The 27,096-nt window shown below is 38.2% G+C and overlaps 1 protein-coding gene across 1 annotated transcript in view; it reads left to right on the top strand.

Annotated features, from left to right (window-relative positions):
* CYSLTR1 (cysteinyl leukotriene receptor 1) overlaps positions 1–22,579 on the top strand; it is a 57,976-nt gene extending 35,397 nt beyond the window's left edge. The window contains exons 3-4 of the mRNA XM_027534782.1: positions 15,428–15,513; positions 20,414–22,579. Coding sequence (XP_027390583.1) covers positions 20,441–21,463 — 1,023 coding nt within the window. The 5' untranslated portion in view covers positions 15,428–15,513; positions 20,414–20,440 and the 3' untranslated portion in view covers positions 21,464–22,579. The remainder of the gene's footprint in view (positions 1–15,427; positions 15,514–20,413) is intronic.
* The last annotated feature ends 4,517 nt before the right edge of the window (positions 22,580–27,096 follow it).

The following is a 27,096-nucleotide window of genomic DNA, read 5'->3' as shown; positions in this document are numbered from 1 at the left end:
GGCCTGTCAAAGACTTTATTTAAGTGGCCTGTCTGCTGATGGATGGGGCTGTGTACCTGTTCTGTTGGTTGTTTGGCCTGAAACATCCCAGCACTAAAGCCTACTGGCTATTGGGTAGGACTAGTTCTTGTGGGAGAATGGAGGCCTCCAGGAGGGCTCATGCCAATGAGTGATCACCAGAGCTGCTGCTGCCAGTGTCATTTTCCCTGCAGTGAGCCACATCCACTCCTTACCTCCAAAGAAGACCCTCTAGTACTAGCAGGTAGGTCTTTCCCAATCTCTTATGAGGTCACTGCTTTTTTCTTGGTGCACGCTAGACCTTGTGGATGCCCTCCAAGAATGGAGTTTCTGTTTCTCCAGTCCTGTGGAATTCCTGCACTCAAACCCTGCTGTCCTTCAAAATCAGAATCTCTGGGGGATCCTCCTCCCATTGATAGGCCCCAAGTCTGTGAAGCCTGACATGGAGATCAGGACTTTCACTCCTATGGGAGAACTTCTATGGTATCAATATTTTCCAGTTTGTGAGTCACCCACCTAACAGGTGTGGGATTTTATTTTATCATGATCACACCTCTCCTACTGTCTTATTGTGGCTTCTTCTTTGTCTTGGATAAAGGAAATCTTTTATTTTTTTTCAGGTACCAACAGTTTTTTGTCAATGGTTGTTCAGCAGTTAGTTGTCATTTTGGTGTTTTTATGAGAAAGGGCGAGCTCCCATCCTACTCTGTCATCTTGCTGGCAAGTCCTAACTTCTATGTTTTGGAAAACAAAATAGACTCATTATACATTTCCACCTATATCCTTAGTCCTTATAGAAAGCATATCTATCCCCTAATTCAGACTATTTTGATTTCTTGGATCCTTAACAACCCAAATAAGTGAGTTCTTCTTCACAATTAAAATGATTTGCAATTTGTTTACTCCAACAAAATGCTATCAGTAATGTGAAGTCCCCAAATTTAGATTAACATAGATGCTCTTCTTTGTATATCTTCAAAAATGTTCTCACACTATTCTGGGAAACAAATTCCAGAATTAAGTTCATCTCCTAAGATGATTTTAGTTCCAAATGCCATAAAGTAAACAAACTCTAACTTCTCACCCGGCTGATCAAAGTTGGCCCTAGCATCTCCTTTGATTAGAATTGTTAGAAATATTAAGTATACCTGACTACCCCCCAAGATATTACTTATAAAAATGTTTGTGATTTGTTCAGATAGGACAAATAACAAAGTAAAAATAAATGTTTCATTTCTCAAGAGATTATCCAAGTGGTGTACAGCTGGAGGTGGGCCCAACAAGGAAAAGGTTGGGTGGAAACCACGGATACTTGTAAATGATGACTGGATAACCTAAAAATAAGCTAAACTTAAGCAAGTTATTGACCTATTTTGGTGATTCACTATAATATACAAAATTGATATGCCTGTCAAGATCAGAATTTTAAACTGGCATATCAAGGTAACCTTGTCCTTAAACCTAATTTTCCCAAGAGTCACTGTTTCAATAATTAAGCTGTCATTTTAATTCTACAGAATATCTTAGCTTGAGATAACTGCATATCCAAAAATATGCCACAGATTGTTTCAAGGCTCTCTTTCTAAGAGCCCTAAGCTCTCCTTAGTACTTACTGGTGGCTTTATTCTTTCTCCAGATTCTTTCTTTGGCCTCTGCCATTATTACCTTTCTCTGTGAAAGAGAAGATTCACTGGATAGGAGGCTAGTGCTAGATTGTGGATGGAACTGCCTGGAATTTAGGGTGGGGTCTTGATTATAGTTACTTACAGACTCTTGAGAAATCAAACAACAAGGTCTAAAATGAGTAGTTCAATACAGATCACCAACAGGCACATGAAAAGGTACTCAACATCATTCATTATTACAGAAATTAAAATCAAAACTACAAGGAGGTATCACCTTGCACCAGTCAGAATGGCCATCATCAAAAAATCTACAAACAATAAATGCTGGAGAGGATGTAGAGAAAAGGGAACACTCCTACACTGTTGATGGAAATTTAAATTGATACAGCCACTATGGAGAACAGTATGAAGGTTCCTTTAAAAACTAAAAATAGAGTTACCATATGTATGGTATGTAATCCATACCAATCCTCAGCATACATCCAGAGTTACCATATGTATGGTGTGTAATCCATCCCAATCCTCAGCATACATCCAGAAAAAACACTAATTTGAAAAACATATATGCACCCCAATGTCATAGCAGCACTATTTACAATAACCAAGAAGCACAGAAGCAGCCTAAATGTCCATCAACAGATGATGGATAAAGAAAATCTGGGGTATGCATGTACACACACACATAGAAACACAATGGAATGTTACTCAGTCATAAAAATCTTGAAATAATGTCATTTTCAGCAACATGGATGGACATAGAGATTATCATACTAAGTAAAGTCAGACAGAGAAAGACAAATATCATATGTTATCACTTATATGTGGGATCTTTAAAAAATGATACAAATGAACTTATTTACAAAACAGAAATAGACTCACAGATGTAGAAAACAAACCTATGGTTATCAAATAGGAAAGGAGGGGAGGAATAAATTATGAGTTTGGGATTAACAGATACCCACTACTATATACAAATAGATAAACAATAAGACCTACTGTATAGCACAGGGAATTATATTCTCTACCTATAATAACTAAAATGGAAAATAATCTGAAAATAAATATATATTATATCCATATATATACATATGTATATGTATATATAAAACAATCACTGTGCTATACATCTGAAATTAACATAACATTGTAAGTCAACTGTATTTCAATTTTAAAAATGACTGGTTGGGCAGTGGTGTGTAAGATGATGTTGAAAAGAAAGAGCCTGAAATTAAGGACGCATGAAAGACATCTCCAGGAATTACAAACAGTTCAGCATGGTTGAAATACAAAGTACATGTGAAAGGTAGGAGATTATTGTTAAGTCATCTACATCTGAGGTAATTAGAGTCAGGATAGAAGAAGCAGCAGTAGGAAAGAAAAGGAATTGAGTGGAAAAAGACCAAGACTTGGTGTCAGATTGTATAAATGTTAGCTGGAACTGGAGCAAAATTGCAAAGCCACATCCTTTCTGTCTTCACCCCCAGCTTCCCACATTTGTGCTGTTTTCCCTATATTTAATTTTAACTTCAGTGTCATCAGATCTCAGATTTCTATTACCTTCCTCTCTTTTTCTCTTTCCCCATGAGTTTTAGCAAAACCCTCCCAGACTCCTACCATCTAACTAGATGACACGGTCTGATAAATTTGTCATTTTAACAGAAATCAAAGCCTCTTAAAAATTCTGAAGAGTAGATTCTGGCCCTCAGCTAAGATATGGACAGATGAATTGTTGGTCCTGGAACTCTAAAGCCATATGATCGAGCTGGATGAGCATCACATATGAGACGATTTTTTTTAAAGGGACCAACAGGAGGAGGTCCTAAGATGGCAGAGGAATAGGATGGGGAGACCACTTTCTCCCCCACAAATTAATCAAAAGAACATTTGAAAGCTGAGTAAATTCCACAAAACAACTTCTGAATGCTGGCAGAGGACATCAGGCACCCAGAAAAGCAGTCCATTATCTTCATACTGCTACTGCTAAGTCACTTCAGTCATGTCCGACTCTGTGCGACCCCATAGACGGCAGCCCACCAGGTTCCCCCGTCCCTGGGATTCTCCAGACAATAACACTGGAGTGGGTTGCCATTTCCTTCTCTAATGCATGAAAGTGAAAAATGAAAGTGAAGTTGCTCAGTTGTGTCCGACCCTCAGTGACCCCATGGACTGCAGCCTTCCAGGCTCCTCCATCCATGGGATTTTCCAGGCAAGAGTACTGGAGTGGGGTGCCATTGCTTTCTCCGTTGTCTTCAAAAGGAGGTAGGAAAAATATAAAAGATAAAAAGAGACAAAAGAGGTAGAGATGGGGCTCCACCCTGGGAAAGGAGTTTTTAAAAAGAAGTTTCCAAACACCAGGAAACACTCTCACTGCTGAGTCTGTGGCGAGCCTTGGAACCACAGAGGGCAACGTAGCCGAGAGGAAAAATAAATAATTAAAATGCACAGATTACGTGCCCAACGGTAATTCCCCCAGCAGAGAAGCAGCGCAGACACATGCATCCGCCACTAGCAAGCGGGGGTTGGGCAGGGAGGCCTGGGCTGCATTGCTTAGAGTGAGGACCAAGCCTGAATGCCCCAAGGGCAATCTGAGGGAACTACCTTGGATAGCAAACCAGACTGTAGGATAGCCACCATGCAAAAAGCCCTAACGTAAGACACTGTCAGGACTGCTCACAGAACAAAGGACTGAGCAGAGCTAGCCCAGCCCAGCCCCCTTCCTGTTGACATGCAGGCAAGGGCAGCCACAGCCAGAAGGGGGCAATCACGGCCCCAGAGAGGGATTATCTATGAAACTGCAAGTAGGCTTCGTTGCTAACCAAGACTTCTTGGGATTCTAGACAGTCAATATCTGCCTGAGAAGGTGTGCTGGTTGTACACCCAGAAAACCAAGCAGCAGGGACAGGGGAGGCGATAAGTCACAGCAATTGCGCTCGCTAAACACCTGGTCACCTCAGCTGCTCAGACCTGGGAAGGGCATAAAACACAGGCCCAATCAAGTCTGTGCCTCTGAGGACTACCCGAGTACCTGAATTGAGCGGCTTAGACCTGGGAAGTGCATACAACCTAGGGCTGGGCTCAGTTCCCAGCAGAGCAGTCTAGAGCCTAAGCAGTATAGACAGGGAAAGCACACACGCTGTGAGCAGGGGGCAAACTTAGTGTGGCTGAGACACTGCGAGCACCTGCCAGTGTTATTCGTTTGCAGTGTCCCTCCCTCCCCACAGAATGACTGAACAAGTGAGCCTAAAAAAGTGTCCACCACCGCCCCCTTGTGTCAGGGCGGAAATTAGACACTGAAGAGACCAGCAAACAGAAGAAGCTAAAACAGAGGGAACCTCCCTGGAAGTGACAGGTGCAATAGATTAAAACCCTGTAGTTAGTACTGACTACATAGGAAGGGGCATATAGATATTGAGAAATATAAGCCAGATCAAGGAACTATCCAAAAATAAACCAACCCCACACTGCCCACAACAACACCAGAGAAAGTCCTAGATATATTTTTACTATTTTTACTATCATTCTTTAATTTTTTTAATTTTTTTTTATTTTTAAGTCCTCTACTACTCCTTTACTTTTCATTTTTATAACCTACTATGACTTTGCAAAAAAAAAAAAGACCCTATTTTTTAAAGCAAACTTCATATATATATATATATATATATATATATATATTATAATTCTTGTGACTTTGTTGTTTTTTGTTTGTTTGTTTAATATTGTATTTTTGAAAATCCAACCTCTACTCTAGATTTTTAATCTTTGCTTTTTGGTATTTGTTATCAATTTTGTACTTTTAAGAACCCATTCTTCATTACTCATTTTTGCTTGGGAGTGAGATCACTGGCCTGATTGCTCACTCCCCCTTTGGATTCTTTTTTTTCTCCACCAGGTAGCCTCTATCTCCTCCCTCCCTCTTCTCTTCTCTACCCAACTCTATGAATCACTTTGTGTGTTCCAGACTGTGGAGAACACTTAAGGAACTGATTACTGACTCTATCCTTTTGATTCCCCCATTTTATCCTCCTGGCCATCTCTATCTCCTTCCTCCCTCTTCTCTTCTCTTCTCTGTATAATTGCGTGAACATCTCTGAGTAGTCCAGACTGTGGAGGGCACATAGGGAAGTGATTACTGGCTAGCTTGCTCTCTCCTCTTTTGGTTCCAACTCATCTCATCCTGGTCACCTTTATCTCCCTACTCCCTCTTCTCTTCTCCATGTAACTCTGTGTACCTCTCCGGGTGTCCCTTACTGTGGAGAAAATTTCATCTTTAACCTAGATGTTTTATCAAAGGTGCTGTATAGATGGAGAAATCTTGAGACTATGGTAAAAATAAGACTGAAAACCAGAAGCAGGAGGCTTAAGTCCAAATCCTGAGAACACCAGAGAACTCCTGACTCCAGGGAACATTAATCGACAGGAGGTCATCAATCGCCTCCATACCTACACTGAAACCAAGCGCCACCCAAGGGCCAACAAGTTCCAGAGCAAGACATACCACACAAATTCTCCAGCAACACAGGAACATAGCCCTGAACTTCAATATGCAGATTGCCCAAAGTCACTCAAAACCCGTTGACGTCTCACAACTCATTACTGGACACTTCATTGTACTCCAGAGAGAAGAAATCCAGCCCCACTCACCAGAACACCGACACAAGCTTCCCTAACCAGGAAACCTTGTCAAGCCACCCATAGGATCCCACCCACAGTAAGGAAACTCCACAATAAAAAGAACTCAACAAACTGCCAGAATACAGAAAGGACACCCCAAGCACACCAATATAAACAAGACGAAGAGACAGACGAATACCCAGCAGGTAAAAGAACAGGATAAATGCCCACCAAACCAAACAAAAGAGGAAGAGACAGGGAATCTACCTGATAAAGAATTCTGAACAATGATAGTGAAAATTATCCAAAATCTTGAACAAAATGGAGTCACAGATAAATAGCCTGGAGACAAGGATTGAGAAGAAAAGTCTAACAAGGACCTAGATGAAATAAAAAAGAGTAAATATATAATGAATAATGAAATAAATGATATCAAAAACACTCTGGAGGGAACCAACAGTAGAATAACAGAGGCAGAAGATAGGATTAGTGAGGTAGAAGATAGAATGGTAAGAAATAAATGAATCAGAGAGGAAAAAAGAAAAACGAATTAAAAGAAATGAGGACAATCTCAGAGACCTCTGGAACAATGTTAAATGCCCCAACATTCGAATCATAGGAGTCCCAGAAGAAGACAGAAAGAAAGACCATGAGAAAATACTTGAGGAGATAATAGTTGAAAACTTGCCTAAAATGGGGAAGGAAATAATCACCCAAATCCAAGAAACCCGGAGAGTCCCAAACAGGAAAACCCAAGGCGAAACACCCCAAGACACATACTAATGAAATTAACAAAGATCAAACACAAAGAACAAATATTAAAAGCAGCAAGGGAAAAACAACAAATAACACACAAGAGGATTCCCGTAAAGATAACAGCTGGTCTTTCAGTAGAAACTCTTCAGGCCAGGAGGGAATGGCAGGACATACTTAAAGTGACAAAAGAAAATAGCCTACAGCCCAGATTACTGTACCCAGCAAGGATCTCCTTCAAATATGAAGGAGACATCAAAAGCTTTACAGATTAGCAAAAGCTGAGAGAATTCAGCACCACCAAACCAGTTCTCCAACATATGCTAAAGGATCTTCTCTAGACAGGAAACACAAAAAGGGTGTATAAACACGAATCCAAAACAATAAAGTAAATGGCAATGGGGTCATACTTATCAATAATTACCTTAAACGTAAATGTGTTGAATGCCCTAAGCAAAAGACAAAGACTGGCTGAATGGATAAAAAAAACAAGACCCATAAATATGTTGTCTACAAGAGACCCACCTCAAAACAAGGGACACATACAGACTGAAAGTGAAGGGTTGGAAAAAGATATTCCAAGCAAATAGAGACTAAAAGAAAGCAGGAGTAGCAATATTCATATCAGATAAAATAGACTTTAAAACAAAGGCTGTGAAAAGAGACAAAGAAGGACACTACATAATGATCAAAGGATCAATCCAAGAAGAAGATATAACAATTATAAATATATATGCACCCAACATAGGAGCACCACAATATGTAAGACAAATGTTAACATGTATAAAAGGGGAAATTAACAATAACACAATAATAGTGGGAGACTTCTCCAGGATAGATCACATCCTGGGCCATAAATCTAGCCTTAGTAAATTCAAAAAAAATGACATCATTTCAAGCATCTTTTCTGACCACAATGCAGTAAGCTTAAATCTCAATTACAGGAGAAAAACTACTAAAAATTCCAACATACGGAGGCTGAACAACACACTGCTGAATAACGAACAAATCACAGAAGAAACCAAAAAAGAAATCAAAATTTTCATAGAAACTAATGAAAATGAAAACACAACAACCCAAAACCTATGGGACACTGTAAAAGCAGTGCAAAGGGGAAGGTTCATAGCAATACAGGCATACTAAAGAAACGAGAAAAAAGTCAAAGAAATAACCTAACTCTACATCTAAAGCAACTAGAAAAGGAAGAAATGAAGAACCCCAGGGTTAGTAGAAGGAAAGAAATCGTAAAAATTAGGGCAGAAATAAATGCAAAAGAAACAAAAGAGACCAGCAAAAATCAACAAAGCCAAAATCTGGTTCTTTGAGAGGATAAATAAAATTGACAAACCATTAGCCAGACTCATCAATAAACAAAGGGAGAAGAATCAAATCAATAAAATTGGAAACGAAAATGGAAAGATCACAACAGACAACACAGAAATTCAAAGGATCATAAGAGACTACTATCAACAATTATATGCCAATAAAATGGACAACGTGGAAGAAATGGACAAATTCTTCAAAAAGTACAACTTTCCAAAATTGAACCAGGAAGAAATAGAAATCTTAACAGACCCATCAGAAGCATGGAAATTGAAACTAAAATCAGAAATCTTCCAGCAAACAAAAGCCCAGGTCCAGATGGCTTCACAGCTGAATTCTACCAAAAATTTAGAGAAGAGCTAAAACCTATCCCACTCAAACTCTTCCAGAAAATGGCAAAGGAAGGTAAACTTCCAAACTCATTCTATGAGGCCACCATCACCCTAATAACAAGACCTGACAAACATGCCACAAAAAAAGAAAACTACAGGCCAATATCACTGATGAATATAGATGCAAATATCATTAACAAAATTCAGAATCCAACAACACATTAAAAAGATCATACATCATGACCACGTGGGCTTTATGCCAGGGATGCAAGGATTCTTCAATATCTGCAAATCAATCAGTGTAATACACCACATTAAAAAATTGAAAACTAAAAGCCATATGATTATCTCAATAGATTCAGAGAAAGCCTTTGACAAAGTTCAACATCCATTTTTTATTAAAAAAAAAAAACTCCAGAAAGCAGGAATAGATGGAACATACCTCAAGATAATAAAAGCTATATATGACAAACCCACAGCAAACATTATCTTCAATGGTGAAAAATTGAAAGCATTTCCCCTAAAGTCAGGAACAAGACAAGGGTGCCCACTTTCACCACTACTATTCAACATAGTTTTGGAAGTTTGGGCCACAACAATCAGAGCGTAAAAAGAAATAAAAGGAATACAGATTGGAAAAGAAGAAGCAAAACTCTCACTGTTTGCAGATGACATGATCCTCTACATAGAAAACCCTAAAGACTCCACAAGAAAATTACTAGAGCTAATCAATGAATATAGTAAAGTTGCAGGATATAAAATCAACACAGAGAAATCCCTTGCATTCCTATACACTAATAATGAGAAAATAGAAAGAGAAATTAAGGAAACAATTCCATTCACCAATGCAATGAAAAGAATAAAATACTTAAGAATATATCTACCTAAAGAAACTAAAGACCTATATATAGAAAACTATAAAACACTGGTGAAAGAAATCAAAGAGGACGCTAATAGATGGAGAAATATACCATGTTCATGGATCAGAAAAATCAATATAGTGAAAATGAGTATACTATCCAAAGCAATCTATAGATTCAATGCAATCCCTATCAAGCTACCAACAGTATTTGTCACAGAGCTAGAACAAATAATTTCACAATTTGTATGGAAATACAAAAAACCTCGAATAGCCAAAGCAATCTTGAGAAAGAAGAATGGACCTGGAGGAATCAACCTTGCTGACATCAGGCTCTACTACAAAGCCACAGTCATCAGGACAGTATGGTACTGGCACAAAGACAGAAATATAGATCAATGGAACAAAATAGAAAGCCCAGAGATAAATCCACGCACCTATGGACACCTTATCTTTGACAAAGGAGGCAAGAATATACAATGGATTAAAGACAATCTCTTTAACAAGTGGTGCTGGGAAAACTGGTCAACCACTTGTAAAAGAATGAAACAAGAACACTTTCTAACACCATACACAAAAATAAACTCAAAATGGATTAAAGATCTCAAAGTAAGACCAGAAACTATAAAACTCCTAGAGGAGAACATAGGCAAAACACTCTCCGACATACATCACAGCAGGATCCTCTATGACCCACCTCCCAGAATATTGGAAATAAAAGCAAAAATAAACAAATGGGACCTAATTAAACTTAAAAGCTTCTGCACAACAAAGGAAACTCTAAGCTAGGTGAAAAGACAGCCTTCAGAATGGGAGAAAATAATACCAAATGAAGCAACTGACAAACAACTAATCTCAAAAATATACAAGCAACTCCTACAGCTCAACTCCAGAAAAATAAATGACCCAATCAAAAAATGGGCCAAAGAACTAAATAGACATTTCTCCAAAGAAGACATACAGATGGCTAACAAGCACATGAAAAGATGCTCAATATCACTCATTATCAGAGAAATGCAAATCAAAACCACAATGAGGTACCATTTCACGCCAGTCAGAATGGCTGCTATCCAAAAGTCTACACGCTGGAGAGGGGGTGGAGAAAAGGGAACCCTCTTACACTGTTGGTGGGGATGCAAACTAGTACAGCCACTATGGAGAACAGTGTGGAGATTCCTTAAAAAACTGGAAATAGAATTGCCTTATGATCCAGCAATCCCACTGCTGGGCATACACACTGAGGAAATCAGAATTGAAAGACACACGTGTACCCCAATGTTCATCGCAGCACTGTTTATAATAGCCAGGACATGGAAGCAACCTAGATGTCCATCAGCAGATGAATGGATAAGAAAGCTGTAGTACATATACACAATAGAGTATTATTCAGCCATTAAAAAGAATACATTTGAATCAGCTTTAATGAGGTGGATGAAACTGGAGCCTATTATACAGAGTGAAGTAAGCCAGAAAGAAAAACACCAATACAGTATGCTGCTGCTGCTGCTGCTAAGTCGCTTCAGTCGTGTCCGACTCTGTGCAACCCCATAGATGGCAGCCCAACAGGCTCCACCACCCCTTGGATTCTCCAGTCAAGAACACTGGAGTGGGTTGCCATTTCCTTCTCCAATGCATGGAAGTGAAAAGTGAAAGTGAAGTCGTTCAGTCGTGTCCCACTCTTCGTGACCCCACGGACTGCAGCCCACCAGGCTCCTCCATCCATGGGATTCTCCAGGCAAGAGTACTGGAGTTGGGTGCCATTGCCTTCTCCGCCAATACAGTATTCTAATGCATATATATGGAATTTAGAAAGATGGTAACGATAACCTTGTATGCGAGACAGCAAGTGACACAGATGTATAGAACAGTCTTTTGGACTCTGTGAGAGAGGGCGAAGGTGGGATGATTTGGGAGAATGGCACTGAAATATGTATAATATCGTATGTGAAACGAATCGCCAGTCCAGGTTTGATGTATGATACAGAATGCTCAGGGCTGGTGCACTGGGATGTCCCAGAGGGATGGTATGAGGAGGGAGGTGGGAGGGGGGTTCAGGATGGGGAACATATGTCCACCAGTGGAGGATTCATGTTAGTGTGTGGCAAAACCAATACAATATTGTAAAGTAATTAGCCTCCAATTAAAATGAATACATTTGTATTTTTAAAAAAATTAAAATAAAAGGGACCAACAAAGAAGACTTAAGCAGTTTCTCCCTTGCAGGCTATGAAGAATGGTGACCATACTGCCAGAATATGTTGTTATTTGTTAGAAAACAAAGCGGGTAAGGTCAAGGAAAAAAAAAAAAAAAAAGACCTTTGAGCCCTAGAAAGTCCAGTAACTTTACATTGCAAAATTAGCACTTAGTTTAGAAACCACTATCAAAGTTAAAACTGTTGTGCTACCTTTAGAGGGCCTGAAGAAACCTGTATCCTGAGCACAGCTGATATATTCAAAGAGGAATGAAGTGATACTTTCTCTCAGATGTTCACCTGAGAGAAACTCAGGGAACACCTAGAAGTCTTAAATCAAGTTCACAAACAACTTATGTCTGGTTCCTCTTTATTGAAGCTGTAAATCTCTTAACTTATGTGCTCTTTTTTTCTAAGATGAAAAATAAAGAATACTTGGTTTTTGCCCTTTAAGGCTAGTGGGACTGCCCAGTAGAAAGAACAGTGAAGTTTAAATTGAATAACCACAGAGATGAGTATGACATGAAACAATCAGTAAAAATTATCAAGGAAAGTACAAACAAAATAATGTAGGACTTCAAAGGAAAGAAATATTAAATTGGATCAGGAATGGCTTTTTTTTTTAATATAAGCAAAAAAGAGGCACAGTTACTATTTTCATTTAATAGAAGATACTAGTCTGGGGACTATCTGAGGATGCTACAGATCACTAGCTCTACCTGGGCCACACTTAGAAGGCACAACAGTATATAAGTCATCCTCATTCATAAATAGTTTTATTGCAGCAAAAATAAAGGGTATGGTATATGAATCGGGACCTTATATTCTCAGGTTTTTCCAGTGGTTATATATGGATGTGAGAGTTGGACTGTGAAGAAAGCTGAGCGCCGAAGAATTGATGCTTTTGAACTGTGGTGTTGGAGAAGGCTCTTGACAGTCCCTTGGACTGCAAAGAGATCCAACCAGTCCATTCTGAAGGAGATCAGTCCTGGGTGTTCTTTGGAAGGAATGGTGCTAAAGCTGAAACTCCAGTACTTTGGCCACCTCATGTGAAGAGTTGACTCACTGGAAAAGACTCTGATGCTGGGAGGGATTGGGGGCAGGAGGAGAAGGGGATGACAGAGGATGAGATGGCTGGATGGCATCACTGACTCGATGGACATGAGTCTGTGTGAACTCCAGGAGTTGGTGATGGACAGGGAGGCCTGGAGTGCTGCGATTCATGGGGTCGCAAAGAATCGGACACGACTGAGCGACTGAACTGAACTGAACTGATTCTCGGGTTATCTTTGGGAACTCCTACTTACTTGTTCACTGAAGCTTGACCAGGTTACAGATCAATGGAGGCTAAGGGCTGATGCAAGGAGAGTAGATAGATGATGATGATAATGAAGATAGATAGATAAACTGATAGACAGATAGATAGATAGATATACATGTACTAGAGGAGCCAAATAAAAATTTGAGTACCTCCTGAAATAAATAATTGAACCCAAAAGTTATATATCCACACATTTACTTTATTGCCTCATTTTCCCTCACCCAATCACCCAGACAAGAATGGTAGAATCCAATTTTGGCAGAAGCTGATGTCAGAGACAAGAGTTCTCAAGTAAACAAAAAGAAAAGAGGGGCAAAGCATAAGAGTATTGAATGTCTACTATATGCAAACTCAGAATTTCTAAAGGAAATTTCTAAAGGAACCATGGAAGACACTTCAAAATCCCAAACTTCAGGAAACATTACATTGTTGCCCAGGCAATGTGACCTTTACTCACTTGTCCATGTACAGAGAGAAGGCTAAATTGTAGTTGTACAGCTACCATAAACTTGGACAATTAGTACATTAGCCTAGTAAAAGTACACTTCTCATAGATGGGTCTTAGAAATTCAAAAACTTTCTCTTTCCACACTGGGGAGAAATATAAGCTTTGTCTAAACACAAAACTGTGACAGAGCCAAAGTTAATTTTCACCTAAAGAAAATGACTGAAATCATATAATTCCTGGATTAGAAAGGTTATTTTTATTAAATAGTCAGTCAGTATCTTTATTGATTAAAGAGCCCCAGGATAAGCTAAATCCCCAAAGAAGTTCTAATGCCTGAATAACAAAATATAAAAGCCAACTCTGTTTGAGTAATTTCCCACCTGCAATGCTTACTTCCTCCAGACTGCTAGTAGAAGCTTACTTATGTCAACTCCTTGCCTGGGGATGAAAGGAAAATTCTGCGAGAGAGAAGAAATTGGAGAATATTTGAAAAATGATTATCTGAATATGCGGTGGACTCAAACATCAATATCATAGCTGTGGGTTCAGATTCCTACTTTTTAAACTGTTTCATATTTTGCATTTTCTTTATTTTCATTTTGATTTTCCTTTTTTTCAGTAGAGTTCCTTTGGAAAGTTCCAACCTATTTTAAACTTGCTAAGGTCCATCTAGTCAAAGCTGTGGTTTTTCCAGTAGTCACGTATGAATGTGAGGGTTGGACTATAAAGAAAGCTGAGAGCCAAAGAATTTATGCTTTTGAACTGTGGTGTTGGCAAAGACTCTTGAGAGTCCCTTGGACTGTAAGGAGATCCAACCAGTGAATTCTAAAGGAAATCAGTCTTGAATATTCATTGGAAGGACTGATGCTGTAGCCAATAGTTTAGCCACCTGATAAGAAGAACTGACTCACTGGAAAAGACCCTGATGCTGGTAAAGATTGAAGGTGGGAGGAGAAGGAGATGACAGAGAATGAGATAGTTGGATGGCATCACCAACGTGATAGACATGAGTTTGAGTAGGCTCCGGGAGTTGGTGATGGACAGGGAGGCCTGGCATGCTGCAGTCCATGGGGTCACAGAGAGTCGGACATGACTGAGCAACTGAACTGAACTGAAGGATTAATTGGAGAAATATGTTTATTTTGTTGACAGGCCACAAATAAAAGAAAAATGGCCAGCCTCTGGGGTCCTTGCATATAGGGATGAAAGTTGCCATAGGGCAACACAAATTTAGGAAACAAGTATTCAGGCTGCTACGGTTTTAAGAAAGCCCTTCTTTGTTCATTTCTTGGAGATTTTCTATACTTTCTTAGATTTTCTGATAGTTTAGTTGAAGATACATACACTCATGAAAAGTTAACTATACAAACTATAAAACAGTTGATATCCAAAGGTATATAATATATGCCAAATTGATGATTAAGTCCATAACTATTATTATGAATTTTTAGGGAAAAGAGCCCAAAGTCTTATAAATCATCATTCCTCCCAGGAAAACTGTCCCTAAGCCATCACAGGCAGACATACTTGATATTTTTCAAGTCCTAATTCCTCTTCCTAGCAGACTAGATGCTTGGATATGAAGTTCAAAGTTATTTCTCCTTGGAACTTTATAAAGAGCTATTTAGAAGAGAAAATAGGGAAAATACCATGGTTTCATAGAAGAGAATTTTTATAATACTGTGTTCATCTCTAGATACAGAAACTATTAATAGAGCAGCAGACATATGTAATCAGCCCTGGTCTTTATTTTAAATTTTCCCCTAAGGATGTAAAAATGAGTGGAGTGGAAACGAGGATACATGGAATCCAATAACTAGCTCTAAATCTGTCAGTAAAGCTATGATGTCCCATCACACACCCTGTGGTTAAGGCTGCTAAGCTCCCATGACCCTCTGGACTGCTTCTAAAGTCATTAACTTCCTTTTCAATCTTATGATTTCAGCTTAGGCTTCATCTGATATTATATCATAAGAAGTGCTGACCACTAGCCAAGAACATTCGTGAAGGGTACTGCAGTGCCAGAAAGAGGTATGGCTCTATTTTCTAAATAAATCTTGTTTTTCAATTCACTACTTATCTTAACAAAGTAACTTCCTTCATCATCTGCACTAAATATTAATTTCATTTATGTTTATTGCCTGTATATGTTTGCATACGTGCTCAGTCATGTCTGACTCTTTGCAACCCCATGAACTGTAGCCTACCAGGCTCCTCTGTCCATGGATTTTCCATGCAAGAATACTGGAGTGGGTTACTATTTCTTACTCCAGGAGATCATCCCAGCTCAGGGATCAAACCTGCATCTCTGGTATTGGCAGGCAGATTCTTTACCACTAAGCACTTGGGAAGTCCCTATTGTTTGTATATATGAATCAACTAATAGCCCATTCGTTTTGTGCTAAGACAGTTCTTACCATACTGTACTATAACTTGTTCATACTTCTGAGCTATCACTCCTCTCCCCCAGCATTCTATGAGCTGCTCAAATGCAGAGATGCATCCTTAAGCATCCCTGTTTCCATATAGTGTGGATATCATTATTAGGAGATCACAGTAAATTCTATAAAAATGAATCAAATGTTGTTTAAGATAAGTAAAACCATCATCTGCAAAATGAGTAGCTTGAACTAAATTATCTCTAACCTTCTAGGATTCATTACTTGTTTGAAAGTTTTAAAATTTTCTTTTTTTGATCTAATATAAGTCAATAGCTTGACTTAGTTATAAATAAGCAGTCAAATCTAAATATCAAAAGTACAAGGAAAGCTTTTTTAGTAATGACCAATAAATTTATTAATGGTACTAGAGTGACCTATTTCTTTTTTTTATTAATTTATCCATTTTATTTGGCATTTTTCATTCAAACACCTGAGAATTTCAAAATTATTTATAATGTTTAACAGACAAGTAAAACAAATGATTAATCTCTGTAAAGATAATATTTAACAGACAAGTAAAACAAATAATTAATCTCTGTAAAGATATGTGTGTTTTAATATTATAGTTAACCTTATGATTTAGTGCCTTTCTTAGTACTTTAGGAAGCAACTTAACAGATTCACTCTGAGGTTGGGAAAGTTTTAAGTAATATTGGAGTGAAAAGATAACTTCCAGTGATTTAGAATGATAAACAATACTTTCAAATGATAAACTTGCTCTGTCACTCATTTACTCATTCATTTTATTAATATTTATGAGCAAAGTACATATGTTTTGGCCCTGTGTGAGCCCTTTATATATCAATCAGAAAGTCTATGAGGGAAGATAACAAACACATACGCACTACTGATCTGAAAGACAGATTTTAAGTTCCCTAGAAGAGGAAAGATAGAAATTACCTTGGAAGGAGGCTAAAGGAAGGCTTTGTCATGAAGGTCAAGAAGAGCTGAAAGATGGGTAGCTTTTGCACACACATAGATGGAGAAAAGGTCATTTCATGAAAAAGAAATACCATGAAAAAAGACAGATAGGCGGGAAAACATATAGCTCATGTCCCTGATATAGTAAAGTAGTTGTTTATTGAAATATAGGGTGAACAAAAAGGGAGAAGTAGAAAGAAGCTAGGAAAGTTCAATTGCAACCAGACTCTGTGTGTGTGTGTGCACGCACGCACGCACACGCGCGCACTAAGTCATTTCAGTCGTATCTGACTCTGTGACCATATGGACTGTAGCCCGCCAGGCTCCTCTCTCTATCAGATTCTACAGGCAAGAATACTGGCGTGGGCTGCCATGCCCTCCTCCAGGGGTTCTTCCAAGAGGCTTAAATATCAGGCCAAGAAGTCTGGATTTTAATTTGAAGACACTGAAAGACCACTGAAGATTTTTAGAGAAGTAATATGAAATAATTGAAAGCTATAATGTATAGAGAATTATTTTGGAAAGAGTTTGTAGTAGAATATAGTGAGTGTTAGTGGTGGTAGAAAGGACAGATGGTAATTATTTGATACCTTTCAAATGTGGTTATTTTTTAAAAAGGCAGATGACACCACCCTTATGGCAGAAAGTGAAGAGGAACTAAAAAGCCTCTTGATGAAGGTGAAAGAGGAGAGTGAAAAAGTTGGCTTAAAGCTCAACATTCAGAAAACAAAGATCATGGCATCTGGTCCCATCACTTCATGGGAAATAGATGGGGAAACAGTGGAAACAGTGTCAGACTTTATTTTGGGGGGTCCAAAATCACTGCAGATGGTGACTGCAGCCATGTAATTAAAAGACGCTTACTCCTTGGAAGGAAAGTTATGACCAACCTAGATAGCATGTTGAAAAGCAGAGACATTACTTTGCCAACAAAGGTCCATCTAGTCAAGGCTATGGTTTTTCCAGTGTCATGTATGGATGTGAGAGTTGGACTGTGAAGAAAGCTGAGCGCTGAAGAATTGATGCTTTTGAACTGTGGTGTTGGAGAAGACTCTTGAGAGTTCCTTGGACTGCAAGGAGATCCAACCAGTCCATTCTGAAGGAGATCAGCCCTGGGATTTCTTTGGAAGGAATGATGCTAAAGCTGAAACTCCAGTACTTTGGCCACCTCATGCGAAGGGTTGACTCATTGGAAAAGACTCTGATGCTGGGAGGGATTGGGGGCAGGAGGAGAAGGGGACAACAGAGGATGAGATGGCTGGATGGCATTACTGACTCAATGGACATGAGTCTGTGTGAACTCCAGGAGTTGGTGATGGACAGGGAGGCCTGGAGTGCTGAGATTCATGGGGTCACAAAGAGTAGGACACGACTGAGTGACTGAACTGAACTGAATTGATATCAAAAATCTCAACAGCACCATCTAGTGCCTCACAGGCTAACACTGCCTGATTTGGAGAAAACCCAATACAGGGCTAGCTAGAATAAGTTTACAGAGATTCTCTTTCTTCCACAATTGCACCTGAATTCAGAAAATTGATGGTGAAAGAGGCAGGTTAAGTGGAAAGCAAACTGAGAAATAATGCATAGGTTGAGAATAATGAACTAATTTTTCTCTGTGATCTTAGTTATATACCCTCAGAATGATTCACCTTCAATTTTTTTTACTGTATATCAACATTGCTTGGTGGAAAATAATGACTTTTTTTGGCCACACTGCAAAGCTTGTGGGATCTCAGTTTTCCAACCAGGGATTGCACCCAGGCCACCTCAGTGAAAGCCTGGAATACTAACCACTAGGAAACCAGGGAACTCCCAAAAATGACATTTTTAATGAAAGGAAAAAATAGATGGACAAATGAATAGATGACATACCCTCACAGCAAGTATAATTGTTAGCAGTAGTAAACCTGGAAAGTTATATCCCACCTACAACCACAACCATAGCTCCCTGTATACGTATCCTTGACACAGAGACTAATTCAGTCTCTTTCATTGCCAGCAGTTCTTGCATGCTGAAGCAATCTTCCCACTTTACAAACCCTAACCCTTCTCTTACCAGAGAGAAAGAGCTGTGTAACAGGCCAACAAATCATATTTCAACCAAAGATTATCTACCATATTATAAATTGATGAGTTGTTCCCATCTCCTTAAAGAATAAAAGAGAAGACTATGGAGGAACATAGGAAATCACTACTTCTGCACTATCTCATCCCTATATCTTTCTGATTAGAGCTTATTTATTGCCCTGATAAAGCTGAACTAGGCCAGACCAAGCAACAATCTCTTGCTATAAGAGAAATGACCATGTGTTGTTGAACAGTACGACTTTGAATGTGATTCTGAGAAGAGAACAAGGATGAGCGAGTACAACAATTTCCTCACCCAGAAAGGGAAAGGGAAGTCGCTCAGTCGTGTCTGACTCTTTGCAGCCCCATGGACTGTAGCCCACCAAGCTCCTCCATCCATGGGATTTTCCAGGTGAGTGTACTGGAGTAGGTTGCCATTTCCTTCTCCAGGGGATCTTCCCCACCCAGGAATCAAACCGGGTCTCCTGCATCATAGGCAGACGCTTTACCGTCTGAGCCACCAGGGAAGTATATGCTGCAGTTCTCCTCAGAGCCTTAACTTAGGTGCGGATTTTGGAAATGTATTTCACCTTTTTTCCTCATTAAAATAACTAGATAGCTTATAAAGTTTCCCCAGCCTTGGTGTTCTGTGGTTCTAAATAGAGTCCACCATGTTCTAGACTAAGATTCTCCCCCAAGGAGTGAGTTCCACTGATAACAAATTTAATTATTTTCCTTAGGTACAAGCATCACCCAGAAGCTGTTACTTAGGAAGACTTCTTTGTGGGGAAACTAAGCATTTTCATCCAGATTTTATTCTCAGAAAGAATCTAGAGCTCTTCTAATAAAGAAAGAGATGATAGATAGATAGAAGATAGATACTCATACTTATGAAACTACTGTCTTTAAAACTTTTCTCTAAAAAACAAACCCTTTTAAAAGGAAGATTTATAGGAAAGCACTGGAGTAATAAGGCTTAAAATAAGGCATAGCTCTTTTAGCTAGGTCTTAAAGATTAAGAAGTTCATCAGGCAAACATGGATAGGAAATGGGGGAAAGGAGATTTCTGGGTGCCCGTACTCTTGCCTGGAAAATCCCATGGATGGAGGAGCCTGGAAGGCTGCAGTCCATGGGGTCGCTGAGGGTCAGACACGACTGAGCGACTTCCCTTTCATTTTTCACTTTCATGCATTGGAGAAGGAAATGGCAACCCACTCCAGTGTTATTGCCTGGAGAATCCCAGGGACAGGAGAGCCTGGTGGGCTGCCGTCTATGGGGTCGCACAGAGTCAGACACGACTGAAGTGACTTAGCAGCATAAGACCCAAACCCTTCTCCTGGGGGCAAAGTCCAGAAGAATATCTTTTTATTCACCCACCACTCTTGCTTCCTGCTGTTTTCAAAAAATATATACATAGCAACACTATAAAATGAAACATTAGTACGTCCTATAATTTATGGAAGAGCAAAAATTGACAAGATCTTTTATATACATTGCAGGCACCAAGAAGACTCTCCTAGAGAAACATGGATGGAGTTGGAAATCTGACAGTATCTTCTTCCAGTAGTAATGCATGCAATGACACTATTGATGATTTCCGAAATCAAGTGTATTCCACCTTGTACTCTATGATCTCCATCGTGGGCTTCTTTGGCAATGGCTTTGTGCTCTATATCCTCATAAAAACATATCATGAGAAGTCAGCCTACCAAGTATACATGATTAATTTAGCAGTAGCTGATCTACTGTGTGTGTGCACACTACCTCTCCGTGTGGTCTATTATGTTCACAAAGGCATTTGGCTCTTTGGTGACTTTTTGTGTCGCCTCAGCACCTATGCCTTGTATGTCAACCTCTATTGTAGCATCTTCTTTATGACAGCCATGAGCTTTTTCCGGTGCATTGCAATTGTTTTCCCAGTCCAAAATATTAATTTGGTTACACAGAAAAAAGCCAGGTTTGTGTGTGTTGGTATTTGGATTTTTGTGATTTTGACTAGTTCTCCATTTTTAATGTCCAAATCTTACAAAGATGCGAAAAATAATACCAAGTGCTTTGAGCCTCCACAGGACAACCAAGCTAAATATTATGTCTTGGTCTTGCATTATGTGTCATTATTTTTTGGATTTATCATTCCTTTCATTATTATAATTGTCTGTTACACGATGATCATTTTGACCTTACTAAAAAAATCAATGAAGAAAAATCTGTCAAGTCGTAAAAAAGCGATAGGAATGATCATAGTTGTGACAGCTGCCTTTTTGATCAGCTTCATGCCGTATCATATTCAACGTACCATTCACCTTCATTTTTTACACAATGAAACAAAACCCTGTGATTCTGTCCTTAGAATGCAAAAGTCAGTGGTCATAACCTTGTCTCTGGCTGCATCAAATTGTTGCTTTGACCCTCTACTATATTTCTTTTCAGGGGGGAACTTTAGGAGAAGGCTGTCTACATTTAGAAAGCATTCGTTGTCCAGCATGACTTATGTACCCAAGAAGAAGACCTCCTTGCCAGAAAAAGGAGAAGAAATATATAAAGAATAGTTTAAGCCCATTTTTGATGATTTCCAAATCACTATTTTCTCAAATCATTCACAATAAAAATAAGGACTTCCATTAATAATTTACACTTATTTGACTTAATGTGTACCTATAAATTTATCTCATTTATGAATTCACATTATTAGAAGTCCTAAAGATATTTTTAGTGTTAAAATTCAATTCAAGTCTATAAACTAAATTATAAATGATTTTCTGAGCTTTCACCTAAAGATGGACAAAATTTGTATCTTGGTACTGTAAAAAATAGATCTGAGATTAAAGTTTTCCCTCTCAAATAAAAGTTTTACCAAGGGTAAGAACTGGCTTTTTAAGATACAAATTTAGCGAATAGTTCTCAGTGATCCTAACATATTTCTTTGCATGCATGCTAACAGATGAGAACTGGAGTGAGCCAGGAGCTACATAAAATGTACTATCACCCTCTTTCTTTGTAGCACTGATTGGCTAGGAAAGTATGGCCATTTCTTTCCCTCAAGAAGATGATCACATGTTAGAACAGCCTAGTCTTCAGCCAAATGACCCTAAAGTCTCCATTCAATGTACAATCTGGAAACTGAGGAAGGTAAACCTGATCAAAAGCTAGTTTGTCTCCAGTTTTCTTCTGCTTCTGCCTTAGGCTTCCAAAAGTGAATAGTGGGGTTTTTGTTGCTCATTGAGATTCTTTTAGGGTACTCTCTCCCTAAACAAGATGCCATCCTTCCTTAATAAAGCAGATGACTGGCACTACCATATAATAACAGAAATAATTTAAAATTTATCTAAAAAAGAGGAAAGGGAATCTATTTTCTACACACATTATTGGAACCACAATGAACTGCAATAAGTCTCTGAATAAAAATTTGAATGTTGATATTGCAAATTTTAAGAAGTACTTACATTTATGCATATTGTATAAACTATATGTAAGAAATTTTGTTGTATGCATTTACGAGTGGAAGTTTGTTATAAGCTTTGTTATATTTGATGCTTTTTACTTTTATTAGCATGTTGACAGGAATACCAAAGATATACTTACAGTGGTTTTTATGTTATAGTGGAAGCTTTCTTCTTAAAATAGCAACAGCTTGATTATGGCTGAAATATAATACTTATGAGCAAGTTTTTGTTGAAGTGTAGTCTGTTCCTTAATTCTGTGTTTCAAAAAGTGCATTATCTCAGAGGAAATGATAATGTTGAAAAAAAGAAAAGCTAGGATACAAGTTCTATCTGAATCTGCCACATGTATGTAATTTCTATTTCACTTCTAATGTTGCAATCCCTTCAAAAACCTGAAAGATTTCTGCATGCATAAGTCTCTTCAGTCATGTCCAACTCTTTACAACCCTATGGACTGTATCTGTCCATGGGATTCTCCAGGCAAGAATATTGGAGTGGATTGCAATGCCCTCCTCCAGGGGATCTTCCCAATCCATGAATTGAACCTGCATCTCATATGTCTCCTGCATTGGCAGGCAGGTTCTTTCGCACTAGCACCACGTGGGAAGCCCATAGGATCTCAAAGGTATAGTAATAACTGATGCCCATTTATTTTTAACATACCTGAGGTTTGTACAAGTAAAAGTACCTGCACTTTTACCCTATATTTTTTTCTTACTTGACAAAGATCAAATGTAACATGTGTCATAAAATCAGTCCTTATTTCTCATTTACTAAGCTTTCTGTTATTCAATGAGTATATTGTAGTAGAACAACATTACACTGAAAGCCAGAAGACCTGGATGCTAATCTGATCTCTATTACTTACTAGCAGTGAAACTTGAAGCAAGTAATACAAACTCTGATTCTCAGCTTCCTCACTTGTAAAGTGGGAATAATAATACGTGTCCTGCTTTTCTTACAAGGCACATTTGAAACTCAAATGTAATCATAGTATACATACATATTTTGACACACATATGTTAAAATTTTACCTTAAAACATACAGTGTGGTACAATTTATCACACTAAATATAAGGTATTTAGAGATGGTTTTGTTACTTAAACATACCGAATCATATTTACTATTGGGTTGGCCAAAAAGTTCATTCAGGTTTCCTGCAACCACATATGCAAAATCCGAATGAACTTTTTGGCCAACCCAATACAGAGATTCTCAACTCTGAAAGAATTAGAACAAAATATGGCCATAGTTAAAATGTATTGCACATAAAATAATCTTGTTTATTTTTTCCTACTTTCAGGTTTTTGCTTGTGTTCTCATTTCCAACCACAGTCCAACTTCCTCCCACTCAGAAGCACACCATGCTTCAATCACCTACAAACTCACCATGGATTTATTCTTCATACATGTGCTGTATGTATTATAACCTGCACCACACTGTTTTGCACTCAAATTTTTTGCTAATTTTTCCAAATATATTAGTATTTTCTCCCAAAGTGAAATAATTGCTTTGTGTAATTATCAATTCCTTGAAAATTATCCCTTTAAATCATGGTGCCTAACATTTAATGAGCATTTGCTCTGTTTTAATTACTTTATCTGTATCAGTTAATTTAATGTTTATAACTGCCCTGTGAGGTGGGTACCATTATTATCCTTGTTTTACTAATGTAAAAACAGAGGCACAAAGAGGTTAAGTAATTTATCTAATGTCAGATAGCTGGTAAGCATCAGAATCAGAGTTCAAATCTAGCCTGGTGCCCTGTGATGACCTAGAGGGGTGGGATGGGAGGATGGGAGGAAGGCTAAAGAGGGAAGATATGTATATATATGGTTGATTCATATGTGTGGCAGAAAGCCACACAACATTGTAAAGTAATTATTCTCCAATTTAAAAAATTAATTCCTGACTCACAAAATAATTAAATAAACAAATAAAGACCTTCTGAGAGAATTAAATATATCTCTCAGTAGCTACCTCCTATTAACACTTTAGTGATTCCAACCATGGGAAATTCAGAAGCTTGAAAGTTGAGATTAGATCTCAGAGCAATGTAAATTTGTAGACCCTTTCCAGTAGCAACATTACACTGGAGGTGAAAAAAAAAAAACTCACTTTTTCTATTCTACTTATGTGCACAAGCTAGGTAAGATTGTATTTCCTTAACTCTAAAATAGCACAATATTTCTGAGAGGCCAAATCCAGAACATTTTCTTTGACCTATCCTAGATCTCTGTTATCCCAGATAAAACACAAGACAAATTCTAACTCCTCATTCATTTGTTCATTGCTTCATTTTTCTCTGATCTATATAGAATCCCTTTATATAATTCCCTCTGTAATAATTCTACAAAAATCACAAGAATATATTTCTATTCTAAATTACAAAAACATAACTTAAATTTTATCAAACAGTTTTTTATAGGACACCTGCTCAATTGGCATTTAAATTTGTATCCTCAAGCACCTGAGCTTTACAGTTTCTCTTGATAGCTAGTCATTTGATTTAGGAAACATTTTCTATGTCACAAGAACTATCTTGGAAATTAAGCACAACTAAATAAGCCTTATAGGAAAATTACCTTTTTGGCAAAGAAAGTTATATTATTCAAAGTGAAAAATAAAAGTTTCTGTGACCAAAAATAAAAGTTTTCACTTCAGTCTAAGTAGACAAAAATGACCATTTTCATTCTTCCTAAACACTCATAACTACTTTATTTTGGTGTGGTGGTTTTCTATGACTTTGCTAACTTAAAAGATTAATGGTCACTTGAAGACACAGAGACACATGAAAATTAAAATTTTAAAAATAATGTCTACCTGCTTATAAAAATCAGGTTCTTCTTTCCATACCTTTAGCAAAGAGTAATTCAAATCACTACCTATTATTAGTCTCCTTTAAAAAAAAATAATCAAAAACTGACAAAGAAAACCAAGAAAGTTTATTCCCTTTCACTCTTCCACATGGTTTTCATTTTTACTAGATAATGGATACCATAAGATTTGGTTCTTTTATCCATCCATAAGAAAAAATTAATTACTTAAAATAACACCATAACAACTTTTCGTGTATACCATTTTTATTTCAGTTCAGTTCAGTCGCTCAGACTTGTCCGACTATTTGCGACCTTATGAATCACAGTATGCCAGGCCTCCCTGTCCATCACCAACTCCCGGAGTTCACTCACACTCACATCCATCGAGTCACTGATGCCATCCTGCCATCTCATCCTCTGTCATCCCCTTCTCCTCCTGCCCCCAATCCCTCCCAGCATCAGAGTCTTTTTCCAATGAGTCAACTCTTCGCATGAGGGGGCCAAAGTACTGAAGTTTCAGCTTTAGCATCATTCCTTCCAAAGAAAACCGAGGAAAGCATAATTATTAAATATAATATATTTAAATCTAATTATAAGAGCATTCCAAAGCAGATCCTATAGCTCTGTGGGATTTAATTTTTGTCTCTATTCCCACTATGCCACAATAAGTACTCACATAACTAAGATCTTGACCATCTAAGCTTTCTTCCTCTGGCTTAGAAGAATCCTATCAACAATATATATTCAAATTTTGTCATAATACTGGAAGAAGCCTGAAACTCCTTGATTCAACAAAATTAGAAACTAGCTTATCAACAGAAAAAAATGGGCTTTCCTCGGGGTGAAATAATTTGGGACATTTAAAGTGAGTATTCATATCATTAGAAAACCTCAAGAAGCAACTTGGAATGCTTGAGAAAAGCACCTGGAGGTGATACTGGGACAGCATGTACCCAGGAACACTAAAGGAGGCTTCAGATGTATGACAGGAGATTCTGGATAGCTTGTGCAGTCTCCTCTTTAGTCAACTGTATTCTTCATCAATCCACCTTAAGGTATCCATATGGTTTCCTGGCTTACTCATCAAATAAAAAGGTATTGACTGGCCAATAAGAATATCCATCTGTTTGGCTATTCTAGTTACACTGTAAAGTAGTCAATTGACTTTCTAGCAAAAATTCTTTTCTGGTGAGTTTTGGCAATATGAGCCAGCTTTCCTGGGGTCTTATCTCCATACCCTCTCCTCTCAGCCTGAACTCAGCTTTGAACAAAATAAGTTGAACAATTATGGAGGTTTCTAGATCTAAAGCTTTGGAAGTCCCAACTCTGGAAAAGGGAAAAACTATAACCACAAAGTCTTGCTTATCAAACTATTCCTCAATGCTACAAGGGGCACTTTGGAAGCAGAAACCTATTATAATCACCTTGACTGTGTCTACAAATAATTTTTTCAATATTTGAAATAACAGCCTTAAAATCTGTGATTCTCTGTGTTCATTTGTCTCTCAAATTTTGGGCATAGGAGCTTGCCCTGTGACCTCTATTCTCTAAGGGATCTAAGAAGCATTGTTGATTTTCAGTTTGTTCAGTTTTTTTTTTTTTTTTTCAAGTGTGGTGATGGGCTTGTCAACTTTCAAGTTCTTTAACACCAGAAAGGCAAACTCTCGGAGTCAGTGAAGTACAGGCAAACCTGGCATGCTGCAGCAGTGGCTGAACAACAAGAGACTTCAGGGACAATGTCAATTGCAACAACATCCTAGGGGTCTGAGAAGGAGAAGAGAGAAAGTACCTGAGAAAATGTTGGAATAGATAATTAGATGAAGACTTCCTTAACATGGGAAAGTAGACAGTCACCCAAGTCCAGAAAGTGCAGAGAGTCCCAGGCAGGATAAACCCAAGGAGGAACATGCCAAGACAC

This window comes from Bos indicus x Bos taurus, chromosome X, assembly GCF_003369695.1.
Source record: "Bos indicus x Bos taurus breed Angus x Brahman F1 hybrid chromosome X, Bos_hybrid_MaternalHap_v2.0, whole genome shotgun sequence".
Taxonomy (NCBI): Eukaryota; Metazoa; Chordata; class Mammalia; order Artiodactyla; family Bovidae; genus Bos; species Bos indicus x Bos taurus.
Note: the sequence above shows the minus strand (reverse complement) of the source record. Positions and strands in the feature narration are given on the sequence as shown.